Consider the following 12582-nt stretch of genomic DNA (forward strand, 5'->3'; position numbering starts at 1 on the left):
AATATGAAGATGCAGAATGTGTATTTGCTTGTGTGAGTGAAGTCAGGGATCTACAAACTCTTATAACTTATAACTAAACAAGAAATTGTCATTGCATTACTCAATGACCTGTCAATCACCGTGTAGCCCCGCCCTAAAGCATCCCCTGCTTTATGGTCTGTTTGACTCTAAATGGACCATAATGTACTAAATGAACATCATGCTGTATTGAAGAAGACTTGAAACTAGAGATTGAGACCATAAACTCATGTTTACAATGTTTACTGAGGTAATAAATCAAGAGAGAAGTAGAGTCATTTTCTCATAGACTTCTATACAACCAGAGGAGTCGCCCCCTGGTGGACATTGTGTGAACACTTTTATCATTTATAAAGTGACACTTCTTGAACATGCTTCCTCTCTCTTTTTCTCTCTAAAACACGGTCCCTTGTCGCCAGCGTGTTTTGGGAGGAGGAAGAAGAAGTAGTCCTAAACTCAGTGGTAGCATATCACGGCTGTTCATATTTAAAGAGGGACGCAAATCATTTTCTCTTGCAAGCAGCAGGAAATTGTCGTTGCAAAAGAGGTTTGCAATTGCTTCTGCAAAGATAGAGGCCTATATGTCGTTTCACTTTTCACCGTGTGCCTCGTTGGACTGAAGAAGCAGAGCACAGGAACAATGTTACAGAATCAAGCTTCCATGTGTTCAGTGCTGCTGGAAAAAGGCTCTCATGAATAACACCTATTAGGTATTAACATACCAACAGACAGTATCTTGTATTCGTCCCAGTGTGAAACTTACAAATAAACACGCGCACACTTCAGTCAATAACGGCGGGAGAAATTTATTGTCAGAGCCGTGTGGTGGAGAAAAAGCCTCTCCACTCAGTTCACTTATCCTCCCGCTGTCTGCATCTCACAGCGTAGAGCAACGATCGACAGAGTCAGGCAGAAAGATTCCGGGGGAAACATTATTCATCTTGAGCGCATTCAGCGGCGTTTATGAAAGGAGAGTGCTTTTGAAAGAGACTTTTCAATTTAGAGAGTAGAAGTTGATTAAGAGCCTAAATCTCTGCAGGGTGATGAGCTCCACGTAAACAAATAAGACAATTCATTACATCTTTCTTTTAGATGTCAACAATCAGCTCTGAGAGGAGGCAGGAATCAGATGAACAGCCAGAGACGATTAGATGCCTGGTCACACACACACACACACACACACACACACACACACACACACACACAAAGATCTCATCACAATCACACAAAAGCTTTGAAAAAGCAAAACTTTAAGAAGTTTTTCTCAACACGTGGATTATTTATGCATGGGAAACATTTCTCGATGAGCAACCTGCTGCAGCTGAAACATCTGACATCAGTGGGTGTGTGTTGTGTGAATGTGTGTGTTTTCTTGTGTGTGTGTGTGTGTGTGTGTGTGTGTGTGTGTGTGTGTGTGTGTGTGTGAGGCTGCAGACTCACTTGATAGAGCCTTGAGACGCCCTACACACACAGCAGCTAGACAGGCACTGGCCTGGTGTTGCAGAACCAGAGCAGCAGCTTGGAGGCAGAGGAGCAGCCGCTGGAGAGACGGGAGGTGGGGGAGGAAGAGGAGGAGGAAATGATGAAAAGGGAGAGGGAGAAAGAACCAAAAAAGGAAGAAACAGTAAAGGATGTACAGATTAAATAATGGATAGAAAGAAAAAAAAGCAGAAAAGAAGTGAGCAGGGATGAAAAGGGGCAGAGGTTATGAGAAGGGGGAAAAAAAGAATTAAGGAAAAGAGAGAACAAGGGGTGAGGAGCGAGGAAGGAGGAAATGTGGCAGGTTTTAGCGAGCGAAAGAGAAGAATTGATAACGGTGAAGGAAAAGAATGAAAACGAAGAAAGAAAAAGTAAAATGAAGCCGAGAAGAGACGAAATAGACGAATAAAATAAAGTGAACAGAAAGGACGAAAATAGGGTAAAGAAATATAAGGGATGTGTCAAAAACATGTGAAGTGGATAATCAATGCAATTAATGAAGGGATCAAGGAAAGAATAAGGAAGAAGTGGGAATAAAGACAGAGACAAGATGAAACAATGGAAAGACAAAAGGGATGAAAATGAAGAGAAAGTCAAGAAGTGTGCCGCAGAAGGAAGAAAATGAAGAGTTAAGTGGATGAAATGAGAGGAGGGCATCGAAGGTAACAAGGGAAGGAAGGAAATGATAAAAGATGAAGACACAAAAGAGACAAAAGGATAAAGAAAGTAGAGGAGCAAGAGGTGGGAGGAGCCAAAAGGGAGCGAGAGGGAGGGAGAGAGAAAGGGAAAAACAAGATTAGTTTACACCCAGACGACCCATCAGACATCAGGCAAGACAAGTGTGTGTGTGTGTGTGTGTGTGTGTGTGTGTGTGTGCAGTATGTGCATTAAAATAAAAAATTAACTGCAAGCAACAACGTTCAATCAAAATATGATGAAATCGTTGTCATGTATGGGCTAAAACATGCACAGAATATCTTATTCTGATGTTCAGAGGACTTAAAGGGACAGGCCGTCATCCTCTGCTTTATGGTCTGTTGACTCTAAATGGACCATAATGTACTAAATGAACATCATGCTGTATTGAAGAAGACTTGAAACTAGAGATTGAGACCATAAACTCATGTTTACAATGTTTACTGAGGTAATAAATCAAGAGAGAAGTAGAGTCATTTTCTCATAGACTTCTATACAACCAGAGGAGTCGCCCCCTGGTGGACACTAGAGAGAATGCAGCTTTAAGACACTTTTTAAGAACAGGAGCTAATTTATGTAAATTCACCCTCATTATTAGATGAATTGCACTCTGGAATTATCTGCCCAACCACAATAAACAACAAAAACATTTTTCAAGGACATATGGAAATTTAAAACAAATATAAAAGGAAGTGAAAACAGAACCATTTGTAGTTAAAGGCTAAATTAAAGTTGGGGTTGGGAGATGCACAGTTTACAAAACTTAGCTTAAGTTTTGGAATTAGATCCTTTGAGTCCGTCTTGTCTCTGACGTGTCTTCTGATCTTTTTTTGAGCAAGTAATATTTGGAGGTCACTATAAATGTATAAATGTATATGTATTTTATATATAAGTCTCCACTCAGCTCAGGGTATCAAACTGTGGAAGCAGAGCCAGAGAGCGAGCATGTGTGGAGTGTTAGCTGCAGTTGTTTGTCGTGAGCTTGTGTTTGAATGCAGATGACAGCATCAGAGCAGCATTTAGCCTGGCAGCCTGAGAGCAACGCTGACTGTTAGGATTGTCTCTGTTTGATTTTGTTTATATCCGCAAGACAATGCGGTCCAGACACACACACACACACACACACACACACACACACACACACACCACACACACACACACACACGGAAATGCAGACATACACACTGATGCAGAAACAAATATGGACACTGGAATGAAAATGCAAATATATACACACATTCCATCTTTTCTCTTCCTCTCAGACAAACACACACCTGCTATCTCCCTCTCTTTTTGTCCCTTGCATATGAATACACACATGCACATAACGCTAACAAACACACACACACACACACATCCACATAAAGCTAACAAACAGTGTGTGTGTGTGTGTGTGTTATTGCTTCAGATCAACAAATAGACACACACACACTCTGAACAGGTGGAAATGTGATGCAGAGATGAAGGCAAAACATTTATGAGAAGAGATGGAGATGGGGAAAGAAAAAGAAATAAGAGAGAGGGTTAAAGAGACAGAAAGAGAGGAGGAAAAATACGAGAAGGAAAAGGACGAGAAGGAAAAGAGACGAAGGAAGCTACAGCTCGATGGAAAAGACAAGACATGCAACATAAGGAAGGACAAGAAAAAGAGAACAATGGAAAGCAAACCTACGTCAAACCGATGAAAAACGCGTGACTTGAGAACTATTTTTTCAAAACTGGTGGCCATTGTCAAACTGACACACCGATAGCAGCACACAGAGGACAGAGACGAAGAACAGGGGAAACACTGGAGCACGTAAAAACACACAGCGATGTCACAACCGGTTGGCCGTCAAACAGCGCTGCTCTGCATCATGAACTCTAAAGGATGCTCGCTTATCGGCTGAGGGGCCACAGCCCTACGGGGGGGAGGGGCCCAAAGACTGACACCACAGAAACGTCCCGAACACAGCAAAATAGAAAGGCGGGGCCTCTGTAGGTAAAAGACACTCTGCTGGTTGGTCATAAGTGATGATTGAGAGGGATTCGTTTTGCATATTATACCTTTGAAGCAAAAAAAAAGGTGAAACCACTGCAGGAAAAAACCTAATTTGATAAGAATGCATACTTCCTGAATGTCAATGCCAAGGCCCAGAACTCCTTTACTGTCGTATAAAAAAGTATAAGTGGCATACAGAAGTCATGGTTACTTACATATATCTGCATAATTACAAACCGTTTTAATAAAAGACTTAATGAATTTATAATTATAAAGCAAAGACAGCTGATGAAATATGCTTAATTATAGGAGCTACATCTAAATCCTGTTTAATAGTCTCGCAGTTAACCATTAAAGACATAATTGACAAAGTGCACAATGGTCACGTGTCTGTCCTGTTCCAAAGCTCATTACACTTTGATGCTCTTTACGGTTGATACAGTAACACACACAGCAGGCACACGATGATTGTGTTCAGCTGCTTCTCTTATTAGCTATATGTATCTTTGCATGTACGCCTGTCTGCGAGTGTTGACCCTTCACTCGGACTCTCCTCCAGCCTCCTGCATGCAGAACAAACAGCGAGCAGCAGGAGGCTGAGCAGCAGCAGTCGTATATATTTCCAGACAAAGGTAATATTCACAGCTGGAGAGAACTCAGCGAATAATAATGAGAGGTTGCTGTTGGTTCCGACCCGCTGAGTGTGCACACTTTTTATTTTTTACCGCCCCTGAAACCCCTCAGACTGTCGGAGGGCGAGAGAGAGAGAGAGAGAGAGAGAGAGAGAGAGAGAGAGAGAGAGAGAGAGATCATAAACTGCTGATGTTCAACACATTTCCTGAGGTTATCATTTATATTTTCCATGGAGCGTTTCATTTACTTTCTTGGTGGAACCACTTCCAATCGACGTGCCTCATCTACTGCATCTACTCGGTGACTTCCCGCCACGCCAACATGCCGCTTTACTCAAAACTCAGTGTCTTGGGGCTGTGTTGCATTCTGGTCTATTTCCTGCTCCCGTGGGTGGAACAAATGAATCTCTTTTCCTCTCCGATGATGGATTCCTCCCTGAATAATTGCTGAACTTCGGTACAAAATGGCTGCAGCAGAAACGAAGTCCCGACTGTTTGATTCGGAGGAACTGACGCCACATTAAAGCAGGAAAATCTATTTTACAATAATAGGCAGTTAAACTAAGACTAAGATTATTACCAATAATACATTCAATTTGCAATTAATAGACAAATAGAAGAAGCGTTCATTCAGCCTAACCTACTGGCACCAATCTTTGAGGTTATATTTCCAATTTTGTGTTGTGATTTATTGTCATGACTTCTAAAGGATTGTAGTAATTCGGTTCTGAGATATCAGCAGATTAGAATCCATGCATTCATGTGTACACGGTGCTGTCCATGGTGCTGAAGTAGCAGGCAGATTATGAACTGTATCTTTTTCTCTAAGTCCCGCCCCCCTTCTTTGATATTCTCTGAACCAAACAGAAACTACAGAAACAAAAGAGTTGATGAGGCGAGTCGCAGGTGAATGAAACAAACCCAGTCCATCCCCCGCTGTTAGAAGTTACCTCATCACCTGCTGCCTGAGATACATCTTCGGTCTTCTGCATCCACAACCACGACTACAGTACTGAAAATAATCTCCACCTTCTTGGATAATCTTAGAATGAAAAAAATGCATCACTTGCATGAAAAAGATGATTTTTTTGATGTATTAATATGGCTTTTTCTTTTGATAGTCTAATTGCTTTGTTCGTTTGTTAATGAATCAGGTAACAATGTGGGCACCTGTGGTTATATATAGGAGTAGGCAGGTACAGGACCAGCATGCACTGGGGTGGGCCTATGGTATTTTACCAGAGCAGGAGAGGCTTTGGAGTCCGGCTTTGTCGTCTGTCTCAGCCCGATACATGAACCACCGTCACACACTAAACCTCCACTGAGTAATGCGTCATCTCATTAAGTAGAACTCTACTTATATACCCATAAATATTCTATTCATATCTTTTAGTACCCTTCAGCTTTTCATCCTCCACATACGTCTTTAGTGACTCATTTTCTCGTCGGTGGTGAATAAACCATCACATCTTCATTGAGGAAGCTGTTGACGCTTTGATAGAAGAAGCTCCGATGTGAAACTCTCAGCTATCAGATCTGTTCGTCACCTTGAAATAATCCCCCTCTCTCCTAATGAGATGAAAAGATAAAATGAAATGAGCTAATTTTCCATCCAGTTGATGAGATGCTTAAAGGGCCAAATTGATTTCCATCTGAGAAGACAATTAACTTCTAATTGAAGTACAGCGAGTGTTCGGTGTGCGTGTCTGTCAGGGAGGGAAAGTGTGTTGTTACAAAGCGAAGCGCGTCGTTTACAGAAACACAAAGAGAAGCAGAGGAGCTCTTTGTGTCCTTAAAAGCCAAGAGAAGAAGAAATTGACATAATGATGCATCTATAAAAACAATAGACACAAAGCCGGAGCATCACGAGGAGAATTCAGTGCGTCGTTATTTTAAAGGTGAATTCTTTTTTCTCCACCGTTCAACACAGTTGAGATCACTTTATTGCCGTGTGTGTTTAACCAGCCGAGTGTTTTATTGCCGATCGGCTGAAACAAAACAAAAACGTCATTCCGTCTGCATGAGTCCACAGGAACTCTGCAGGCGGTGCGAGCCTTCGTACCGTCTGGTGCAGCAGCATGTCACCGGTGATGGAAGTGGCCAATTAAGTCGAGGCTTTAAAAAAACACTCCAGTGCCATTTATAAGAATAACTATAGAGTCTCTGACAAACGCTGTTTTCTCTTTTTACCTCACACTTTCTCCTCTCCATCTCATTTCCTCTCCCTGTCGTCTGTTTTTATTCGCTCCTTCTTCTTTAGTGTCCTATCTCCTTACTCTCCCTCTCAATCACCCGTCTTATCCTCTTCTTACCCTTCTATTCTTTCCTTTTCCATGTCTTCCTCTCTCCTTCATCTCCTACCCTTTATCCCTCTCCTCTCCTACTTGTTTCTTCTTCTTCTCCTCTTTAGTCACCTTTCATCTACTTCTTTCTTTCCTATCCTCACCTTTGTCTCTCCTTTTCCCTCCCCTCTTCCTTCTTCTTGTTCATCTTTCCTCTCTTCTTATATCCTTTTCTTTAAACCATCCTCGACTCCTTCCTCTCCTCTTGCCTTCTCTCCTCTCTTCCCCTTTTTCTTCTTCTTTCTCTCCTTCTCCTCCTCTCCTGTCCCTCTTCCTTTTCTCCCCCTCCTCCTTCCTCTCGTCTCCTTCTTCCCTCTCCTCTCCCCTCCTCTCCTCTGGCTGTGAAGAATTGCTTCTTGATCACAGTTTGTTCTCTCGGCCCCGACAGGCTTCAGATATATGACTCCAATGAGACTATAACCACTCAGCAGGCCTGCGGGTGTGTGTGTGTGTGTGTGTGTGTGTGTGTAATGGAGTGTGTTAATATACCATGGGGGATAAAGGTATTATGTGTCATGCTTTACTTGGCCACTGTTAACTGGCAGATACATCGTATTCATCCTGCATATTATCCAAACAGCTCTTCACACTTCAATGACTTTGTCCTTTGATTTGCGGAACGTTTACCTCCATTTACAAAACCTTCTCACTCCCAACGCGTCACATGATGCTGTTTGGTCAGCGGCCCCACGCATCAAACTACAAACCCCTCCAGCACCAGCTCTATGCTGGGACTGGATACAACTTTAAAAAGATTGTGGTTGGGTTAAAAAGAAAATGAGTTTGTTACATAGTAAAGTAGTCTACACCGGTGACGTGAGCTCGGTATCTTACGTAATGTGACCTTACTTAACACGTAACATGAACCGCGGCCTCCTGGGTGAAAGTCCTGTGCTGTTCACATAAAAAGATATGAGTCCTATTTATTGTGCATCTAGGATTTTTACACACAGGTCAAGTCTTGTGGATGTACATATGCTTTTAATAATAAATGAATGAATGAATGAATGTCAGTGTGAGTTCATCCCTGACTCTGGTTCACATAAAAGGATTCAGAAGTCAACAGCAAGAAAAGGGGAAGATGAAATACGTTTGTTTGTGTATTTCACAGTTGATTTTAATTTTGTGTAATTTTTAGCACGGAGTCATGTTGATGTTCTGTTGCTACGGTAAACCAAAATATTGTGTCGGTGGTCTTGAACCACTGTGGGTGTCTTGTTATGTCAGGCATCACAGCTGTGGAGCCAGTAATCAATATCAAAATATCTTCATTCTTTTATCTTTTTCATCTTGTTTTTCTGAATTGAAGTCGCTGCCTCTTCATTTAACCGCCTCGACATTTAGCGACTTGCACGGCTGCCCCAAGATTTTATTAATATCCTGAACGGTTTTGAATTTGGGACAGAAAGAGGAATTTCACTGATTCCTCTGTAATGTTGAATATGCTCAACCTACAAGAACATGTTGCCCTGTATTCTACTACGTTACATAATTAAAACTGTTTTCCTCCAGTGAAGGTAACCCTCAGAGAGCTCTCTGTCTCCCACACACTGTATTTATATTCCAGAAGTTAAACCCTCAGAAGGGAAACACCAGAATCGAATAGTTCAAAAAACCTCTCCCGAGTGTGAAGCCATGCATTTTGATGTGAATATCAACCAGGAGGAAGTTTCAGAGTGGAGATAAAGTTGTGTAGAAGTTGCGTAGCTTATTCAAACTGAATTCATAACGTACACCTAGCGTAAAACGCTGTAACGCTGGCTCCACTGTGAGTGGTTGTCAATGTGAATCACAGGCGGTGGGATGAGTAATGTGCTCATTACCACGTTGCCTCTGAGCAAAGCCAAGTAACGGCTTATTTCTCCAAAACTCTTTTAATGGTGAGATGAAACATTGTTTAAGAAGTTTTGCAGCAGCTTTCACACGCCCCACTGCTGGATGTTCTGCAGCGTACAGACTCACCCACAGGTGGTCCGGATGATTCACAACGTCATTCATGTCATTAACACTCATTTCAGAAGACCCTGGGACCTCGGCGACGATTAGCAGAGAGCGAACTCGAGGAGAAATACTTATTTTTAGGCCTCTGGCTCAAGTAGAAAAGATCAGAGTAGAAGAGAATGAAAGCTGCTGCAGTGTTCTACTGATGTGTGCACGCAAAACACATACAAATGAAAAACTGTCTTTTAAAGATGAGTTTCAGCCTGCGTGGTACAGGATAATAATGAGACATTAACAGACATCCTGACCTGTTTAACATATTTCCAAACGAATGCTTTCAACTAAAATGTGGAAACCCTTTTCTCAGACATGCTGCTGTGAACGTATCCGTCATTTGAACTCGTAGAGATGAAATGAGGCACTAAGGCCCGACTGTGGTGTTGAGATAACTGGCTCTCAAGATGATGACGTTTGGCAGATTCATTCATTCATTATTTGTTCATTCAAACTATATTGCCTCTGTTTTCTTCCTTTTATTAAATGGAATATCCACAACTTACTGAACACTTTTAGAGAGAAAAAACAAGACTTTACAGATTATCTTTCATATGTTTTATCTGTGGTTGGGATGCCTCAGTATGAGGTATGGTGACAAAAAGTATTTTTACATCTCTCATCTGCTCTCATCTGAAAAGCTCTATAATTACCTTTTTCTGTGTGCTATCAAATCATTTTACAATGCATTCATTGCTTCTTTTTTTTTTTTCAGATTTTGACTCTCTAGCTGTGTCAATCACACTCACAGCCGCACAAAGAACTGCAACAATTGGCCTCATCACCCACGTTTGTGGGCGATACAAGTGAGTCATGGCCCTTCCCCTCGGGGGAGCGACATCCGACACTTCTACAGCCGGTGATTAGCCGAGAAGCGCAGGCCGCCGCCGAGGGTCAAACGGGAACAAACTCCAATCTGTGTAAATTGAGCGAGCGGCGTAAATGTTCTATAACTGGATCTTTCCCAGAATGCAGCAGCGGCCGAATGAGACTTGGTAGCGCGTGTCCTCACACTGCCGTCGTGTTGGGTAAATTGAGTGACAAAGTGTAGCCGTATTATTTCTGTGTGCTCGCCCACACAGAGCCTGACCCTCGCAGTGCGACATCATCTCACCTGTAGAAGACGGATGAGGAGAAATATAAGCCGTCTTGGATAATGACCGGAATTCATCACAGTGTGTGTGACTCAGACATGCATTTCATTCCACCTCCTCGCTCCTGAGCTTTTCCTGTACTGTGCCAGTCAAAGGCGGAGCTGATATAAACCTGGCATTTTAAAAGCCATTACCCGAGCCAACGCCGAGCCCCTTCCACCGCCTCAGTCGGGCTGAATGGCCTTCGCTGTAATGGGGCCGCGGCATAAATGTTACATTGAACAGGGTCGTGCACACAATATTCCCTGGAGGGATGCAGCGCCGGCAGTTAAAGACCGACGAGGTGAGTGGAATTGTAGCGCTGCTTTTCTACTTCCGCGTCTGTGTCTGAGCAAGGCCCCTCCACCTCTGCTGCTCTGTTTGAAGGCGACGTCACTTCCTGTTGTTGATGTTTTTCCTTTTGAAAACTGATGTTTGTGAAAGACATCAGACAGGGAGGGGATTAAGCTCAGTTTATCCTTTCCCCTAATTCATGGTAGCATATTCTCCATCACGTCGCAGAAACACAAATAGATGTGTAATAATGTAGAAGACTGATGAATGGAGACATTTATTATGAATCACATCCACAACCAGCATGTGTAACTGTAGAGCGCCTCAACAATAGCATAAGGTCCTGTACATTTATCCACGGACGCGTACAGCTGTAGTTGTATTATTATACAGCTTCAGTCTACCCCTACCTGATTATTCTGTGGTGTGTTAATTAGCCTGATGGCTTTTTAATAACGGCACAACCGAAAGCACTTAACATTTGAGTGAGATGGTTTAAATGTATCAAATGTACCGTGACTGTGACTCCATGATAAGACATGCAATCTCGCGCTGACACAGCACTGAATTAACGAGACAGCGGTTTAGTGTCACATCCCCAAAATGAGAGAATCAGGATGCCATCTTTCCGCTGTTAGTGAACAACACGGATAGAAACACTTCCTCCATAATACAAATAAGTATCATTAGTATCATTAGAACTCTCATTGGAAGAGACAGTGAGCATGAATGACTGTATTATTAATCGTTATTACAGGATTAACTGGATAAATTACCCAAATGATTGACATTTTTGAACACGTTTTGTCCATTAAAGGAGACTGCTATCACTGCTGATGCGTACATTATTACTGGTGATTTTGGGCAAAGTGAGGGGGACAGTTATCCTAAAATCTCAATCATGATAGAATGATCCACTTATTGAGGCCACATTAAACTTCATCTGAAAAGCTGGAGCAGTTTTCTGCCTGCAACGAGCGACGCCATTGGCTTGTGCAGAACTCCTTTTGAAGGCTTGTGCGCATTAAAGAATAATCAAGATGCCCTCCTTCTGTTCTGACCATTCACAATAAAAGCCCTAGACATATACACAGTGTAACTGTTTACCAGAGGGAACTCAAATTCAGTTTGCTGAAAGGAAACTTAATAAAATATCTTACAGTAGCTTTGGCTATATAGTATGGTATTATAGTTGGTCCTCTGCTTGATCAAGTCTATTTAGACCTTTCATCATTATTTTATTATGGTATTAAGAGTTGCAACTGTTGAAAATTTGCATTCTTGCAGGTATGAAAAGTTTTCATGCGAATTATTCGTAGGTGAGTATTTTGAATTTTCATGGTGTTTATTTCACACCCGCTGTGTGTAAAGACCTGAAGTGTGACCACAATCTGTTTCTAGTTTTAATCAAATGGTTTTAGGTATTTTTTGTCGACACCCTCTACCTCACCAACCTCACCAACCTCACCAAACTCACCAACCTCACCAACCTCATCAACCTCAACAACCTCATCAACCTCATCAACCTCAACAACCTCATCAACCTCAACAACCTCATCAAACTTAGCAACCTCACCAACCTCATCAACCTCATCAACCTCACCAAACTCACCAACCTCACCAAACTCACCAACCTCATCAACCTCAACAACCTCACCAAACTCACCAACCTCAACAACCTCACCAAACTCACCAACCTCACCAAACTCACCAACCTCACCAAACTCACCAACCTCACCAAACTCACCAACCTCATCAACCTCATCAACCTCACCAAACTCACCAACCTCAAATTTAACCGTAAAATAATTTTAAGGAGAGGAAAGAGAAAAACACACCTTTGCAGACCTACTTCCTGGTTTAAATGTATCTTGCTGTAGTTGTGCTTGCACACACATTTTCAATGTACTGCTGGATTATTTCCAATATTACAGGCGGATTAGTTTTGATTTCATATCCAGAATCAGAAAAAGACTAAACTGGGGGTTTGTTTACAACACGTGTGGATTTCT

The 12582-nt window shown here is 42.1% G+C and overlaps 1 protein-coding gene across 2 annotated transcripts in view; it reads right to left on the reverse strand.

Moving 5' to 3' along the window:
- Positions 1-12582, reverse strand: part of htr4 (5-hydroxytryptamine receptor 4) — a 139522-nt gene that overhangs the window by 18968 nt on the left and 107972 nt on the right. The window contains exon 7 of one of the 2 annotated variants that reach the window (XM_031866967.1): positions 1459-1558. The exons of the other annotated variant lie outside the window; for it this stretch is intronic. Within the exon in view, the coding sequence (XP_031722827.1) occupies positions 1495-1558 (64 nt within the window). The 3' untranslated portion in view covers positions 1459-1494. The remainder of the gene's footprint in view (positions 1-1458; positions 1559-12582) is intronic. 2 annotated transcript variants of the gene reach the window in all.

The sequence above is a fragment of the Anarrhichthys ocellatus genome, unplaced genomic scaffold (genome assembly GCF_004355925.1).
Source record: "Anarrhichthys ocellatus isolate YVR2014 unplaced genomic scaffold, GSC_Weel_1.0 scaffold37, whole genome shotgun sequence".
NCBI classification, from domain to species: domain Eukaryota; kingdom Metazoa; phylum Chordata; class Actinopteri; order Perciformes; family Anarhichadidae; genus Anarrhichthys; species Anarrhichthys ocellatus.